The sequence below is a fragment of the Bombus vosnesenskii genome, unplaced genomic scaffold (genome assembly GCF_011952255.1).
Source record: "Bombus vosnesenskii isolate JDL3184/JDL3185 unplaced genomic scaffold, Bvos_JDL3184-5_v1.1 scf7180000013295, whole genome shotgun sequence".
Taxonomy (NCBI): Eukaryota; Metazoa; Arthropoda; class Insecta; order Hymenoptera; family Apidae; genus Bombus; species Bombus vosnesenskii.
In genome coordinates, this window is record NW_022882946.1 from 2,929,765 (window position 1) to 2,948,133 (window position 18,369).

General features: G+C 37.4%; 1 protein-coding gene across 4 annotated transcripts in view; it reads right to left on the bottom strand.

The window, feature by feature from the left end:
* LOC117233347 (FH1/FH2 domain-containing protein 3) overlaps window positions 1-18,369 on the bottom strand; it is a 242,306-nt gene that overhangs the window by 38,075 nt on the left and 185,862 nt on the right. For 2 of the 4 annotated variants that reach the window (XM_033493550.1, XM_033493551.1), the window contains 5 exons: window positions 11,540-12,053; window positions 9,687-9,949; window positions 6,552-6,683; window positions 4,703-5,039; window positions 3,393-4,024 (listed from right to left, as the gene is read on the bottom strand). In XM_033493550.1, coding sequence (XP_033349441.1) covers window positions 3,393-4,024; window positions 4,703-5,039; window positions 6,552-6,683; window positions 9,687-9,949; window positions 11,540-12,053 — 1,878 coding nt within the window. The remainder of the gene's footprint in view (window positions 1-3,392; window positions 4,025-4,702; window positions 5,040-6,551; window positions 6,684-9,686; window positions 9,950-11,539; window positions 12,054-18,369) is intronic. The other 2 variants (XM_033493552.1, XM_033493553.1) reach the window with 1 other exon arrangement.

Genomic DNA, 18,369 nt, shown 5'->3' on the forward strand with positions numbered 1-18,369 from the left:
CTCCGTACGCGATCGAAAATAAAGCCGTTTAGGGTAAAGCGGTTTAAAGGACCGGCGGAGAGTAACTCTGTTGCAAACGGTGCCGGATTAAACGCGTAATCCGTGTCAAAGGCATCCGGAGAAGCCGAAGCGGGACCCCTGTCGCGTTATCTGTCTACTAGATGGTTAAATGCTGGTAGAGAGTGTAACTATCTTCGGTGGGATCGACATGGTGCTAAAGATGCAAAGATGTGCCTACTACATTATGTTATGATGAATGAAATGAAAATAGAATGCAATGTTATAGACATTGTCCTAGTTTTCTCCGATTAAACTCTGTCGCTATATTCTACGAGCATAAATAAAAGACAGATATTTATATCGTGAGATGTCACATATGGATATACAAAATATATGAAGAAAAAAGCTAAATGATACACTTCTAATGAATGGAACCTGGAGACACGCGTAAATATCTTTGTGCAAAAGGCAGATTGTTATATTCTGTTGCAGCAGTTTCGTTTGTGCTAAATTGTAACGTTTAACAAGTGCTTTCTTCTTATAGCAAAATTTATGAGTTTATTGTCAACGAATAAAGAGAGAAACTTCAAATAACTGGCGTTATTAAATGCTACTGTAGAAATGTGCTTCATTTTCATAAATGAAATTTTTGTTTATCTTCTTTTAAAAATGACACGTGTATCCGAGTATTTAAAATCTCTATCTTAGAACATACAAGCATATTATAACAAACAACGGGTTTAAAGCATAATAAGAAGATGATTTTCCTCGATCACACATCTCTTTTACTGAAGTAACAACGAAAGATAGTTGAAATAGTTAAACATGTTAATTGTATGTGTTGTATAAATTGAATACTATAAAGATACTCGATTCATCCACAAACGACGAGATTTTCTAATTACATTTAAGTAGCACAGTTGAATCAAATACATCGTACGTTTCTCCACGCAATAACTAACTATTCTTGATCCTTTAAAATTCTCTTTAAAGCACGTGGTCCGTGAACGCGTTCAAACGTCTAAACGCCACGGTTTGAACGGCGCCCTGTGATTTTAACGCCTAAAGGAAGACGAAAAAAGAGAAGCCGAACGAAGTTCACCAAGCCTTTAATTCCTTCCGTTATCGCCGAGACACGTACGAAAGAGGTCGAGAAAAAACGAAGAAGAACTGTGTATTTAATGCAATTCGCAGCGCTCTATTCCGACCGAAACGTTCCTCCACTGTATTTAACGGTTGGCTCCGTGGTTAGTAGGTGCTCTTTATTCAAAAATATCTCGAAAGAAACTGTTTGAAAAAAAGGAAGAAAATAAAAGAAGAATTCTCGACTAGAGGTTAACGAGACAATAATTACTGGCGTATGGGGAACGGAGAGAAAGTTTCTTGGGATTGGATAATGGCTGGATGAAAATTTCGGCAAATGTTTGCTAATTAAAGCAACGGTCACGAATTAAATGAATTCCCGTGTGAGAATAAAAGATTCTATTTTAAGCAAGTGCAGCTGAAAGTCTTGTAAACGAGTGGCAGAGAATTTAGTTGCGAAAGATAGTTCTCGAGTTAGTTGTTTTTTAATACATCATTTTATAACATCGTGTCTGGTCGTAGCTTAAACTTATGGTCATGATTCGACAAAATTTAGTTTCAACCGTGATTCTGACTTTAATTTTTCAAAATACAAATCTGTAAAATGCAAGTTAGGTGTAATGTTCCAATATTTTGTATTGATATCGATCGGATATAATATCGTAACAGTGAATAGCTATCAAAATTGGTAAATACTAAAAAATTACTAAGATAAGAGAAACAAGCCGATTTCGTTGGAAAAAAATGATGTAAAAAATAAGAGAAACAGCTTCAATTGACAGAAATAATTGTTTCAATTTTACACGCGTTAAAGATATTTTGGAAAACCACGCACAGATACACGCAATATCTTCGTCGAGCCCTAAAATCAACGAATCTCCAAGAGAAAATCATCAAAATCAAGGATCGAGTAGCCCAAAAACTCCCTGACTTCGCTACTTCAAAGGATTCATCCCCTTTAACGGTGGCAGAAGCAGCCGGTTAACCAACCACGTAGCTTTGTGTATTTTGGATTGTGCATAGGCTGCCTGTGGAATTTCTGCGCGATGAAAAGCTTCTCGCGGTAGAGACAAGCGAACCGGATGCTGAACGTTCACCGTTCACCACGTGTGCCTCAAGAATCAGGCGTCGGGGAATGATTAACATCGTCGACGTCGGGCAACGTTCGCTTCCTCTCGTCGGGACAACGGCGGGAACGAAACGAAAAAGCAAGAAGATTCATGGGACGTCGGAAAGGTGTCGCTTTTTCCATCGAATACCCGCGCGGTAATTAAATTTCCTGTCTGATGGCGTGGCGCGGTGAAATTTTGTGGAACCGCGAACTAGAAGGACGATGCCGCAGCTTTTCGTCGACAGAAATAACGAAAATAAACCGTATAGAAGGTATTGTTGAAAATGGCGAAGTTATGAAGCTCGATGGAAATTCAATTACTTTTTGTTGGCAGAAGGGGGATTCGGCACATCAGTTTCGATAGTGCTCAGTTGAAAGGTTGAAAAGGCTCTCTTTTTTCCCAGTCACTTTGTATTGGTGGAAACCGCTTGCTGTGAACTAGTATTGTCTTTTTTTTTGCATATAGTATGTTTGGCCTGACAGATTTCAAAGCGAACGAGAGGCTCAATTGATTTAAGAGTAACGCGTGTTTCGATAAAATCCTTCTAATGTTATTATAGTTACACTGTGTTAATCCTTTGTTTTGTTTAGTATTCACCAACAAAATTGTTCTATACATACAACAAACAAGAATATACACAGGTAAGATACACTGACCATTTCCATGTTAAATCATAGACAAATTGTTGCCACGAAAAGATCTTACATCTAGCGCTAAATTTATTTTCTATTCTAAATTTATTTTCTAATTCCTGACAGTTCGGTCGTGCCCTTACTTACACTTCGATATTTATCTTCCTCTTTTATTTCGAAAGTAGCATCTTCATATACGTACTTCTAGAACTGCAGAGCCCACGAGACGTCCGCATGCCGTTCTAATATTCGAAGCACAGTATTGAAAGTATTTGAACACTTCTGGAAACTTTTCATGAACATGTTACGCGAGTTATACAAAACACGTTCAGCTACTAAGGTTCCAAGAAGTTTTGTATAAACCACGCATTATATCCCTAAAAGTTCTTTATGACAAGTGTCCAAATACTGTCGTGAATCGCCCTACATATATATGAAACACCGACGCGAGGAAGAAATATAAGATCTCCCCAGAGGGAAAATCCCGTATAGATAGCCGTACCCGCAGGAAACAAGCTCTCTCAGAAAAGAGCAACGACGAAGCTCAAAGAACGAGAGCTGCTCACCTTCGTGATGAGATCCTTAGCGCGGCTCTCGAACAGGTGTTCGAGCTTCTGCGTGTCAACAGGTACTGGCGACAGCTCGTCCCATATCATTTTGTTTTTGTCGAGCCTCGACAGTATGATGGGGTCATCCCTAACCTCCTTCCAGAACAGCTTCACCGTCTTCTTACTCTTCTTAGTGAAGGTCGGCAGTGGACTCTTTGGAGCGTTGCTGGAGTCGACCGCGGTCGGTGACCTCGGCGACTTGAGATTCACGCCGAACAACGGTGGAGGCGCTTGCGGTACGGGTGGCGGTAGCCTCGCCCCTAGAGGCGGTGGCGGTGGTGCCCGTGCGCCACCAGGAGTCGGAACCATGGGCGGTGGTGGCGGTGGTACGCCGTTGGTCACGTTCACAGGTCCAAGAACGTCAACTTCGTCGTCGGAATTCAGATCGGTGAAGTCGAGGTCGCAGAGTTCGAGTGGCCGCTTCAGTTTCTTAACCAACTCCTCCCAATGCAGCTCGTTCTCGGATTTCTTCGCTTCTTGCAGTTTCGGCAGGCTGTCGCCGGTAGGAGACTTCAGCACGTCCGCTTTTGACTTGGACTTCGCCAGACCCTCCTTCGCCTTCGAGATCAGACCGCTCATGTCCCCTATCCTGAGGGTGAAGAAGAAGAACATTGCGATGACGAAGGGTTTGAATTCTGGGGATACGTTAGGTGGTGAGGCTTGAAACGTCGAGAAGATCGAGTTCCACTCGTTCTCTTTTTTTATCGAACGCGGACGTTATGTTTTAAGACGTCTGTAGGTTTCGCTATTTAAAGATATGTTTTTCTTTTAGAAGAGACCACGGTAATAGAATAACGTCAATGGTAGTTCACTGAAGTTTGAAAGAAAAGATGGGTTAAGCATAATCTTTAAAACAGAATATATAATCCCATTTATTATCGTATATACCAAGAGATTTCGTTAATACCAGAAAGATTATAACAATCTAGCAATCTTTCTAAAAGTTATCTTTGGGTGTATTGTTCCACTAGACTCGCAAGGATTAATTTATTAAATACTTCATCCTTCTGTTCGTATATTAATTTTTAATCAGCTTCGAAATTTTGATTTAAGATCCTTTTTGAAAAGTTTTAATTCTAATTTATGTATATAGACCTAATTTCGATATGGGTCTGTAGTATTCAGGAAAATGTTAACAAAACGATATTTATCTTCCTGATAGGAGAAAGAAGAAATCACGGATTCTGATCCATCTTAAAGCGAAACGTACGAACAGTGTTTCCTTAACGAGTCTTAATCTTTTCTACGTATCGTACAGTGAAATTACCTGGAAACCTTCTCCTCGACCGGGCTGCTCGGTATAAGATTTTGAGCGGCCAGCTTTTGTGTGAGATCCTTGACGGTTCCTTCCCTCTTCAGTTGTAGAACCACTCGACGATCCTCATCCTCGTCGGTGTGATTACCCTCGTCGCACTCGACACCCTCGTCCGGGCTCTTGCCGTACCATGGTTTCTTCTCCTCGGAGTCAAGCTTGTTCGCAGCATTCATCAGAGGCGTCAAGTCTTTCCTGCTGTTTGTCCTGGATAACTTATTCGACGGCGAGTCCGCATTTCTTTCGTACGACGTGCCGTTAGTGTAACGCAGGCCGTTCGTCGCATAGGGACCTTCAGCAACCGAAAAGGCGTTCAATTATTTCCAATTAATTAATTTATTACTCTCTACGTTGCTTATTACCATTTTAGTAGATAATTTGTTTGGAATTGCAGACAATAGTTTGACTATACGCGTACTATATTAACTTGTTTACAGGTATATTTCTTTGCAATTCTAAAGTGTTCTAACTTCGTTGTTTTGTTTTGAAGTCAGAGATCATAAGTTTCGAAAGCTTCTACAGTCGAATCTTCGAAAAATTGTAGAATCGATGTTCACCGAGTTACGCGGAGAGAATCGAAAGCTTAGGTTTGACGAGGATCGCTTAAAAATGCAAACAGAAACTGATCCTCCAACTACCACCCGAGAAACTAGTCGAGAGAAACTTCAAACAGCCCATGAGAACTATACACAAACATCTTTAAAAGCCTGGTAAAGTTACACAACTGAAAACATGGGTTTCTCACGAGTTAAAACGATACCAAGACTCGTTTATAACTCGTTAACGCTTGCTACCATTTTCTGTTGAACGGAAAATGAACAATTTCTCAAACTATCGGGTAAATTCTACGTGATTTATTTCTTCAGATTAGGTTCTCGATAAAGAATCTCGATCATAGTATGTAATAAAATTGTAATTGAAATAAAATTAATAACTAGATAAATAAATTAATAATCGATCAAAATATATCTTTCATTTCTTCAAATATAATCATTGATACAAAATCCCAATTATAATATGTATTTAATGAAATTTTAATTGAAATAAAATTTTGGATAGAAATAAAATTAGCAACAAAATTGAGTCTAGATATTTTTATTGTTTTATAAGTGTGTAGAATTGATCGTTATAACACTGGGCAATATATAGCGTTTAAAACAGAATTACAGCAGCGTATCTCATAAATTGCGTGTATCGATTACTTCCTGCCGATACACTGCGCTTTATAACCTTGACCTATCCTCATAACATCTTTCTTAACTTTCTCGCATCTGTTCAGAAATCTCCCAAATTCGCGCTTTTCTAACATTCCCTAATCTTTTACGATGAAAGACAGGGAACCTATCTTCCATTATAAAACCTACGATTATAATAAGTTTCCAATAAAATCTGTTAGCTTAAAAATCTATTTCAGACTCTCGTAAAAATTACCAAATTGTGTTTCAGTTTGTTAAATGTTTATGTAAAAGTTCGATGATCTAAGATATAAAATCTACGATATCTATTCACATAAAATCTCAATCAGATTATTTTCTCTTCCATATGTTTTTGCTAAATTCTGTATCTACCTAGTTGTTATATAATCATCGAATCATTCATTTAAATCAATTTCCTCCGAGAAGCAAAAATTCTCCCGTAAACTTCAATAAAAGTATAGAGACGTAAACTTTGTACGAATATTATTCGTTTTATCATACAAGAAATTCGTATACCGTGAAAATCCGATAAAGCGAACACGTTAAACGAAATTCTCATTACTTCCCCATTAATGGTAATAGTGAAACGATAATAATCTATTACTGACTTTCCTGATCGTCCGAGGGTACCACGGATGCTCGCATAGTCGCCGTGGCCTCTTGCTGCTCCCTGATAAAGCTCCTCTGCCTCTCAGCTCGTTCCCTTCGACGTCTTAACGCCGGTGTCACGCCAACGTCCACTGAAAGCCGCAATAAATCACTTCTTTCCTGGCCCGTTCGCCGCCAATACATACACGCGGCCGATCATTTTCCGCGTCGAACTATAATTTACTATTTACCAGGCGCGTGGTTACGCGACACCGAACCGCTTATCGCGCGATCGTTTTCGTTCGCGTCGAATCACACTACCGCCGAACTTTCATTTTGATTTATCGGTCGCGATACGAATCGAAACGTCCCTCGACGACAGTCACGATAAATTCTGCTCGTCACGCGTGTCATTTCTTCGCGGTTCGAGCTCGCGCCAAAAATACGCGGTGTATCAATTATTTCGTCGACCCTATAGTTGATGCGACGCTCGACACCGTATCCTCGATTATTCCATGCACGTTACTGCCGGCGAATCGGTTGGAAAATTTCACGCAGAATTTTGTGAACGTTCGTATAACGCTGTTTCACTTTGCCGTTCTGTGCAATTTTATTCGATTGCCGTGTAAGTTCTGTATAACGAAGAACATTCCTCGTTAGTGGTTTATATAAACGGCGATATACGAGCGGCTTAGAGAGAAAGTGGTACGAGTGACAATTTTTAGTTTGAAAATTGTGGATGAAGTTGAAGCATAATAAAGATAAACGCGGATGGAAATATTGCCTACTCATATACATTCTTGACAGTCTTGATGCAAATCATTCTTTACGAAGATAAATCACAACGTTTCAACTGTGAATTCCAAGCTTCGATGCAATCTTACAAATGGCGAATGGCAGAATTTTTTCGATCCACCAGATTATTTCAACGCTATTAATCATTGTCCGATGTCCTCCTCCAGTATCGTCTTCAAGATTGCTATCTTCTCTACAGAACTTTACAAATCAATAATATCAGGTTCAAACACTCGTAACACCTACACCAATCGTGAATGCCGAATAAAAATGTTTTACTGTACCGATTTCACTTCGTATAATGTTACTACAGTTCCTGCTTCGATCATTTGTGTCTTTTTATGCAAATATCTTCTCAGTAATAAAATAATAAAAATAACAAAGACAATGTTTCTACCAAATATCTTCTAGCATGTGTACAAATTTTTAACACGTCTGTATAAAAAAATTTAACAAACACAACTTACGCAGCAATCTAATACCTTCTTTAACCTCGTTTCTTTATTCCTTCCTCAGAAGCTATATACAAATGTAAGTATCTTCTTTATCGGAATTGTTTTTGCACTTACAAGAAAAACCCAAGAACGTTGGATCATCGATTGAATTGAAATTTTGTAATGCAATACAATTAACAAAATTTAATTTATGCGTCGGTAGCAACGAGAGTGCTAAACCTTCTTCTACTAACAGTAACGAATGCAAGTGATAAAACGTTATAAAAACGTAATAAGGTAAAGTAAAATTATAAAAATGTAATAAATACGTTGTATCGATATAGGACGCGTTAGAAGGCAACTTCCTCGGAATAGCGATAAACGTGCACACAAAACGATGAAAACGGTGAAAACATAACCGTTTGAATCAGCCGATTACTCATGGCCGCGACATCGACATTCCGTTTCCGGTGAAGCGAGTTCACGCGGCGTACTTGACCCGATCGGCGTGGATCCGTACTAGTCGTTTTCCGCGACGATGCGACGATCTAAACGTGCTCAATCACGGCCCCCTTCGAGCGAAACTACGCTTTTCGCTCGGTCTCTAGCGTGCAGTTCGCATTCGCCGCGTGCTGCATCCGCAACGAAACGCACGGGGGAACTGAAAACCGCAAGGTCTCTCTCCCGAGAGAGGGACGATCCGTTAACGCGGAAATCGCCGCTCGTGGGCGTCGAAGTTCGTATTCATCGCGCGGTCGAATCGTTAACGAGCGGATTTGCGACGTACATCGACTACCCGTATGCGTATACACGCCAAACGAAAGTGAAAATGTGTTTCATTCGGGATAACAGAGAAAGAGAGAGAAAGAGAGAGAGAGAAGGGGGAGAGAGAGAGAGAGAGAGAGAGAAGGAGAAATCATACTGGAACGATGCTGACCAATTGAGAGACTCGTAACGAAAATGACCCTTGTCAAATTTTTTGATTTTTTAGGTAATAATGCGTTACAGTTGTCAGGAGAGAGACTCCCAACATGGTAGAGTCGGTATTATGAAGAATAGTCTGTGCCGTGACTTATAGCCAAATGAAGATTAAATGGTTCTACAAAAATAATCTTTAGCAAGGGTGCAGAACTGCACAATTTAATGATGTGAAACTTAGTTGCTAGACTTCTGGAAATAATTACAAACGCGGCTGTTGATTTGTTTTTAGACATTTTAGAAAAAAGATTTAAAGAGATAAATAAAACTGTAAGCGACAAGATTAAAACAAATGTTTTAAAAATGTATCTTGTTCACGTATAGTGAATCTTACTGACACTTAATTGAAAGAAAATGCTGAGAGCATTGTATGATCTTTGCGCGAATTTTGTACTATGTTTTGAAATATGTACGACTTGAAAACGTAATTGATTGCTTTTAGTTCGTGTAATTAAATAAACTTGCAATCTCTTCGACTCGTTACTGCAGCTGTCAGAAGCCTGTACAAGTATCGACATCGCTGTATCGCATTGGATAACATTTACAAATTCTACGTTTTTTGGATCATTTTCCTCCAACTGAATTTTTCTATTCTTCAAATATTTTTTAACAGAAAGATTTAAAAAGACGATAATAACGTACGAAAATACGACGAATTAACTAGAATAAATACTGCACGTACAGACAGCAAGTGCAGTTAAGTACTCAAATATAGTATACGTATGTTACTGAATGGAATATAAAATAAAAAATATGTAGCGTATATGATACACGTGATAAAAATATGATAGCAGGATAGACATACGTAAAGATAAAGGACGCGTGAAATGTCAGTGCTATAGAATATTATCATGAAAACAGAGATAAAGACGAAGTGAGATATCTTATCGATGGTCAGCACCGATCTAGGAAAGTCAACGTAAAATAATACGAAAAAAGGTGTCTCACCTTTGTTCTCCTTGTAGCTGCCATTCAATTGAACTTCGCCGAGATGACCCTGCGAACTCTGAGAACTGCTCGACTCGTCGTCGTCGTCGGGCAAACTTGAGTTTAGCGTGTTGTTCAGTGAGCTTATACCCAAGGAGTGGTTGAGCCGCGGACTTAGGCGCGCGTTCAAGGACATCGACAATGGAGACGTGCCCGTCGAGTGTCGCCGGGATTTTCGCCGTTCGTGAGAATCCACCAGGGACTTCCGGTTTCGTAGCGTTTTCCTGCGAGAGAAAAGTGTCTCAGAGTGAATTATTATGTTCACGATTTTCATGTTTCGATGTTCTGTCGTGAATTTGAAATATTATACGATGGATCTTGAGCGAATTTCTATTTTGACGTTTACATTGCCTAGTCATTGATTCGTACTACTTGATTGGCGATACGAGTCGCGATATTTGCGTAATCCACTTGGAATATATTGATCGTCGTAACTCGCCAATTTACATGGTGTTATGCCAAGCGAAAAATGAAAATTTACCAGTCGCTCTTCGAATTTAAGTGGCATATATATTGGGATATAATCTAACCAGAAAAACTGCATAATTTGTTAATCTTTTTCCAACTTTGTGATTTTGTCGTCGAAATAGCTTCTTTGGTCATGACGTTATTTGAGCAGAACAATATATTTGGATTTCGAAGCTTTAAGGTAACGCCATTTTATAGAAAAACAAATTTTTTAAAACACTAAAATCGAGACATAAAATACTTTGTGTATGAAATACCATTTTCCAGGTATAAAATAATGATATTAAATACCATTCAGAATCGACAAAGGATATTCTTGAAAATATAATTTATTTATTGTATTTACATATCATGATTTTTCATTTATACGATAATGGACAAAACATTAAATACAATATATTTGCCACTCGTTTTCCACTACGAGTGAAAATTGAAAATATTATTCAGACTGCACAGTCTATAGAATAAAATGAAGCAATTTTTACTCACTGGAGAATTCAAAGCAATATACCTATCTGCGTTTGAACATTCAATCAACTATGGACATGCGATATATCTAGTGATTGTATTCTAGTTTAGGGGCTACTTTGGAACAACTGACTTCTTCACACGAACGCGACCTACAATGATGGATACCTTGCTCTCAATTTGCTTCATCCACCTCGCGATGACCAATCGATCATTTAGAAGAGTCATTTATTATCACGTATAGGAACAAGGGATTTCGGTATAACAACGTGATCGTTCATACGTTAAGAGGAACGATAGATGACACGCATTGACTTAAGAATATTACAATTTTAAAATAAATGATTCAAATCTATCCTTTTCTTTAATAGGTAGATGTACGGTTATTGAATTAATAAACGAGAACTAGAAGAGCGAGCTAATGCGAGAATTATGAGAGTCATAAAGGTCAACTTGTTAGCGTGCTCGGATAAAACGGAACTTGAAATTTATTGCGGTAAAACGATGATTAGGCACTAATCCAAACACATGCCCGCGAATGCGATTTTGTCTGAATAGTCCGAGAGTTCTACCACTACATATACTGCGAGTTCAACTGCTTTTACACGTACAGATTGATATTCCGTTATATTTTGGAAACATGATCGTTTTATCTTCAAAAACTATGTTCTATATATTACATGAGCGAGTAAGATCATTTAAGACTGTCATACTCGGTCTTTCGAAGATTCTATCTGCACGTAATCCTCCGGAACTTGCAACTTAGACCACACGAAATTTCTCTACCTGTATTATCCAGAACACGTTACATACCAAAATCAACAAAGTTGCTGAAGGGAGAAGGGCAAACGAAGCGATCGAAGGCCTCAAATCGATACCTGATGTTATCGTCCAGCTGACGAATAGGCGAGCCCCTATCGTTCCCGTCCTCGTGATGCAGCACAGCCTCGTAGATCTGGAATTGTCTGAGTAGATCAAGATCGGTGCCTTGCTTCGACATGTACCTCTGGATGATGCCCTCGATCCCCTGCTCCTCCAAACAGTCCACCTGATCGTAATAAGTGTCCTGGTCCGGTATACCGTTCAAACACTTGTTGACCAACGTCGTCGCGTAGATCAGTAATTCCGTGTCGGCGGCGTCGTAATCCTTCAGCAGCTTCATCACGTTCGTCCAGGGTATCATACCCCTGGATGTATCGACCGATCTAACGGCCCTGACCAGCAGCAGACTGTTCGTCTCCACATATTCGACGAATACCAGCAACAGCTTCAGTGCAGTCTTCACCACTAATCGGAAGCGGCTGGCTATTAACGTGTATAACCACTGAACCGTCTGACCGTGTTCCATCACTCCATTCATGCCGTCCACATAGAGCATCACCTGACCGAGAGCTGTACGATTAAAAGCATAAAACTGTTAATTAGCTTATATTTGTGTAAGAATTTGAAAGAGAAGAATGTTTGTTTGAAGACGATGGAGAAGTGTCAAATGGAGAAGAAGTAAAGATAAAGTTGAATTAGTTTCCGCGTTTGTAAATCCTGTTTAGAGGTACCGAGATATACAAGTAGTTAAATACCAAATGATTTTTAATATCAGAGTTCTTGTCTTTTACCATTGGACAACTCTAACTTATATAGACAAATACCCAACATCAAATTCCTATAGTAAATAAATTTTCACTAAACTATCTGTTTATTAAATTCACTCTCAAGCTTTGTTCTTATTTGTGCCAATAAAATGCTGAAAATGTATTCCCTCGTATTATTCTATTCATATGTCTACTTTCACAGATATACAAACAAACAAAAACGAAACATTTACAGAAACAACGGAGAACTACAGCCTTCCCAAAACGACCCGACATACCTATATGAAAACCTATAGCACGATACGGAAAACAATTTTAGTCCCTGCAGCCAAATCCATATTCAACGTAAAACAATTCCATAAACGAACAAACTTTCCGTACATTTTCCATCTGCGGTTTTCGTCCGAAAAATTGGAAAGTTCATGAATGAAACAAAGGTTCGCCTGAACGACCCTAACGCTCGCGTAATATCTGGCACCCTGCGCGCGAGTTAAATATACACGCGCGTGTAGTCGTTCGCGGTTCATCAATTTCGCATGAATCATAATCTTCAGGACGGCGGAGAGTTCTTTTGTTTCCTAGAACAACGGAACTTTCTCACGCTCTCACCCCTTCACCCTTTCCATTTTCCCCTTTTACGTTAATCCTTTTTTCTCTCCTTTTTGTTTGGTTTTCGACGGGAGCGCAGGAAAAGCATCGCCACATCTCTGACAGCCGATGCAAATATCCAATGAGAAGCTTTTGTCGCATTCTCCGCCGCCACTCTCGCGACCACCAGGATGAAATCCATCAATCTCCGAACGGTTCAGATCGACTTTTGTCATTTTTCTCTTTTCCACTTGCCAGGCGACGCCTCGTGTTGTCCGCGAAATTGATTTTTCGCCTGACTCGTGCTACCGGATTTCGCGGCCCACGTTTACCACCGGTTTAACGCGTGCCTCAGAGCGACTTGAAATTAGTTCATGTCGTTGCCAAGTTTGCAGTGTATATTTACAAAGTTCGGCGAATTACTTAGATAATGGTGGGAGAGAAATATTTCTTTAAGCTTTTACTTTAATTCGAAGGATATTGATGTATAATAATCTCTGAGACTATAGTTACGACATAAATAAATTGGGTAATTAAAAAGAAATTTCAAGTTTCAGAATCTTGAAAATTAAAATATCTTTCGGTATATTTTACAATCTTCCAATGTTTGAAAAGGAAACATTGCTGTTTTATCAAACGTTACTTTCTTTATAAAACTATCGATCTTAAAATCCACGAATTTACTTACAAAGATTCTACGTCATTAAATTACCAAGTTTCATTTGAACTTTGGAATTATTGCGATGCTATGTATCGAGTGTACTTCTTTCGATACAGCGGGCGTTAATTGGTCCATAAGTCATAACTAATTGCAAAATCTAGAGATAAAATCATACGAAAGAGGAAGTGACAAATTTCAATGAACTGTGTTGTGATTCTTCTTTTTTCTTAGACGAAATTAGGATTAGAATTACTAAAATCTGCTTCGTTATTGATCGCGACTCCTATTCTGTTCAAAAATTACCCGCCACCTGTTATAGAAGGTAGTCGCGCCGGAAATCCGGTAAATTACACAATAATAACTAGCCGCGAACAAATTATCAACTCGTGCAACGAACGTTACGTGGTCATGTCAAAAGTTGTAATTTACTTGCTGTATAACTAGTACGAGTTCTAATTGAGCTCGGTGCATTGCTGTGCGACAATTAATTATTGGGTCATGGTGGTATAACTAGTTCTCTGTCGAAGTGTACAAGTGATAGAAGCGCAGCTAATCGTGGCCTTATCGACGACAAAGCAATGTTCACTGGATGGGCAAGTATTTGCTATTTCTTCGATAATTTTTCTTCTATTGTTGTTATATTACAGATACCGAGAATAATCTTATTTAATCAAACGAAATTTTACTCTCGAATTTCTTCGATAAGAATTTTTATTTTTATTGAAAGAGGTATGAAATATCTGATTTGACGAGCTGTTTATAATGTGTTTATAATGTAGCAGAGATATATTTGTTTGTTTATATATGTTTATGTTATATATATGTTTGTCTTCGAATCTATCGAACTATGAGATTGATAAAAAAAAGTTAGACTTGCACACAAAGAACATGATTTGCCTAAAAACTGTGGAAAAATATATTTATTGACAGGAGATTAATATTAATTTTTTCGAATTTTGTTTTAAACATCGAATATCTATAAAATTTCATAACCGTGAACAAAGTTGGTGCGGAATTTACTTTCACTGTTTTAAATGTATCAGTTCTGACAAAGTGAGCGATACAAATATTCGATGATAATTATAAAAATGTCAAAATCGTAAACGCAGGACACGATGCGACATGAAAAAGGAGATTTTCCTTTGTTTACGAGATTCGCTGCTGCGTTTGAAAAATGGAAACGAAAGATAGGTGCAAAGCGAGATAGGAGCGCAGTGTACTTTATGAAAATAGAGTCCCGACGTCGGGTCGCGTCGTTATTCTGTTAGTTGCAAGTATCGATACCCGTTCGAAACGCAATGTTTTCATAAAATACTGGACTCGATTTTCCTCACTGATATTTATGTATCTACGTATCGTATTAGATATCGACATTTCATGTACGTAGCAAAAATATTGCGAGTGAAGGAAACGAATATCCCCTATCACACGATGTAACGGTTACATTAAATTTCATTGATAATCCCGAACATGACGTGTGTAAATAAAATGAAAACTGAAAACGGTAGTCGAGTCCATTTTTCCGGCATTACAGCAATATTTGAAAAGATACTACGATCAAAAATGGTAGGATACACCTTATTTGTAATATAATACAATAAAACCACTATTATCAGAACGCTGATTGATAGAACAATCAGTTATGAGAACATCGATTAACAAAAAATTTGACGATAGTCATTTGTTCCATTTGGACTTGTCTTGGCCATAAAACTAACGAAATTATTATCACTGCCAGATTCACCATTATTACTAGATTCACCTAACAGCGAGTCTCGCATAAATCTTCAAATCACCAAGACCCTAAAAATCAGATGACACGAAAGTCTCTTTGATTCTGAAATTGCCAAGGTTGTAAGATACACGTTGCGCATAATGTCAAAGTTCTGTCGGTCCTGGGATCGCTGAAATCCCAAGATCTCATTGGACTTTATGATTTTTTGACTCTGTTATTATCAAAGTCTCGCAGCCCATCTGGAGCCGGATTTTTTAATTTTACCGATGCAAAATATTCAGAATATTTTCCAAATAAAGTCTCGCATTGGCATATTTATATAACATCCCTTACCGACTTTATCTTTATCAATGAAAAATAGCGCACACACACGATGATGTGGGTTTTTAGCGCAGCTCCTTTTCATTTTAACCATCCTTTAGCTGCTGATTCTGCATAAAACTGAATGTTGAAATTGCTCAGTTCGCTACAGCAATGTAAATGAACCTAGAAAGTAATTACATGAGAAGTTTGCAAGATAAACTACTCTTGATTATTTTCCAGTATATTTTTCCAGTTTTTATGCAACGTTTCCCATCGACAGAATATGAGAAATATTATTGCAGCTTTATGATTGAATTGGATTGTATTGAAAAGAACTTGGTATACCAATAAAGTCACCGAATGAAATATTAAATTACAACAATGAAAAATTCGTGTAAATCCGGAGATTTTTATTTCTTTCTGGACTGCACAGTAGGATGTTTCACGTTATAATTCGACTACGTGAAGAGCCACAGAGAGACAAGAACTCACAGCAATATCGTAAATATTCCGCTGGTTAACTTTTTCAATATATACAACAATATTACTGCTAATATTGTTTTCGATCTCAAACAAAAACATATAACTCAATTATTGAACATTCCACAGAGAATAAAATCTATGTTTAATAAGATTTTTATCGTAGGAATTTCACCATCAAAGCCCAAAAAAAATAAAAACAGTGATTTATTTGTTGTATTAAATACAAATGTAATTGGAACCAAACAAAAGAAACAAGATATTGTTCAGAGAATTAATGAAAGAGTGATAAGAGAAATAAAATTATACGTAAAACATACATATCCTAGTCCAAATCATAAACGATTAGTGTCTTTTTCAATTACATTTTCTTATTTCAGTGAACACTAAAAGGACTAACATGTATATATACCTTTATATAATGAACTGAAAATTATAGTAGTATAAATCAAGATCATAAGAATTTGAATTTAGTCAGGTATTTAAATTCTTACAAGCCCCTTTTATTTTATAATGAATTAAGTCATAATCTTATTATGTATAATAATTTGAAACGTCTTATAATAATAAACTCTAAATAATATTTTCTGAAGAATAACAGTGAACAGAATTACATGGATATAATCCTCAGCTAACCATATTATATTAAAAAGTATTAACACAAGGACATAAAAACTTATTTGAGACAACTATTTCGGAATATCTTCAAATTGCTATATGTAAATTTGATAAGAAATCCATTATCATCCACAGCTGGAAATGTAATCTTTGATGGATTCGTGAATGTATGGAAACTAATGCACATTTACCACTACATAGGACACTTCGTGTTGGGCAACTGACCGCGTTTTCCGATGTAAATGGGTTAAATCAGCGAAAATGCGTTAGTGAACTGTCGGATAATGGAACTATTGTGTCGATCGAATGAAACTTTTCTTCCGTAGAAAGATCAGCCAGCCGGTAATTTCCCTTTAATCTATTCTGACCGATTGCTCGAACTCGGCATTCATACCACTTGGTCCATCGTACTTTTTCAACTAATTATCCGTCAATTGTTATGATCTCTAATGAACGAGTTCTTGACTGATGAATCTTCAAGTTTCTTCGAAAAATCGAACGTGTCCCTCGTAAAACGTTATACATATTCTGTGTTGTCATATAATGTGTTATAAAATTATACGTAATTTCAAACGTTTTATGTCCTCAAGGTGAATATAACAATCAAAGTGACGCGGAGAACGATCTTCTAATTGCTCTGAGCAGTGTATTATAAATGTAACTGTCTTTATAAAAAGTAGTCCATACTAGTTGTTAAGAAAGTAGTTCTCTCTCTTAATTGTTAAAAATGTAAAAAATGTACACGACATGCAAATCAAATTACGTTGAGTTAATAACGTTAAAACATTGCTTAAACTCCGTACGTATTTGAAAGAATTACTTGTTGAATATTCACCGCGAACCAATTACCTAAATTTAAAAAGTCCCAGGAGAGAAACGAGTTTTCCATTTTTCTAAAATTATGATGTTCTTTCAATGGTATAGCATTATCGATAATATAATAAAATTGTAATATTTTTTCGATAAAATCGTATAGAATGTAATTTGCAGAGAAAATTAACAATCAATATCGTCGATTCGTATTGTGCGTATAATATTATAATATTACTTTTATACGTGCTGAAACGAATAGATGTTTCAGCGAGAACATAAAATTTTACCCTGGTAATACTATACACTTTTCTATACGGTATGCAATAAAAATTCAATTTTCATTTCGTAGGTTTCACATTTCTTTTGTCTTTTCGCGGCCCGCTATAGTATTAAATTTAGATTTGTTCACTGCTGTAACAGAGTACGCGATGGCATGAAAAGCAGCTCGTGAAATTCGTTCGGGCGAAAGTTTCGGTAGGGCGACTGTTAAATTAAACATCAGGAAGTTCGGAGTACCGGTTGGCTGCCTGTTTAGTGCTACATCGAAAGACGAAGTTTGTACGACTATAAAGAGTGGCTTTTCTTCCCACGTAAATCCAAAAATCGAACTTCAATGGACATTTATCAAATTGCGAAGAACACGACAAACAAAATGCTTTACGTACTATAAATTTACGTATGACGATAAAGATCTGCACACACTTTGTACATAAATTCTCGTCCACAAATGTTAACACACCTAGAGCAAATGAAATAAACTTGAAATATCATTAGGAGCCATTAAAAGTTTTATGATTACTATTTCGCGATTTATGAAGAATCCATATATAACAGCATGTTGTAATAAGAATTTCATCAATTATAATATTAAATTCTTTCCCCGAAAATTTGTATTGCCTTGTACAAGCATTTACTCGGTAT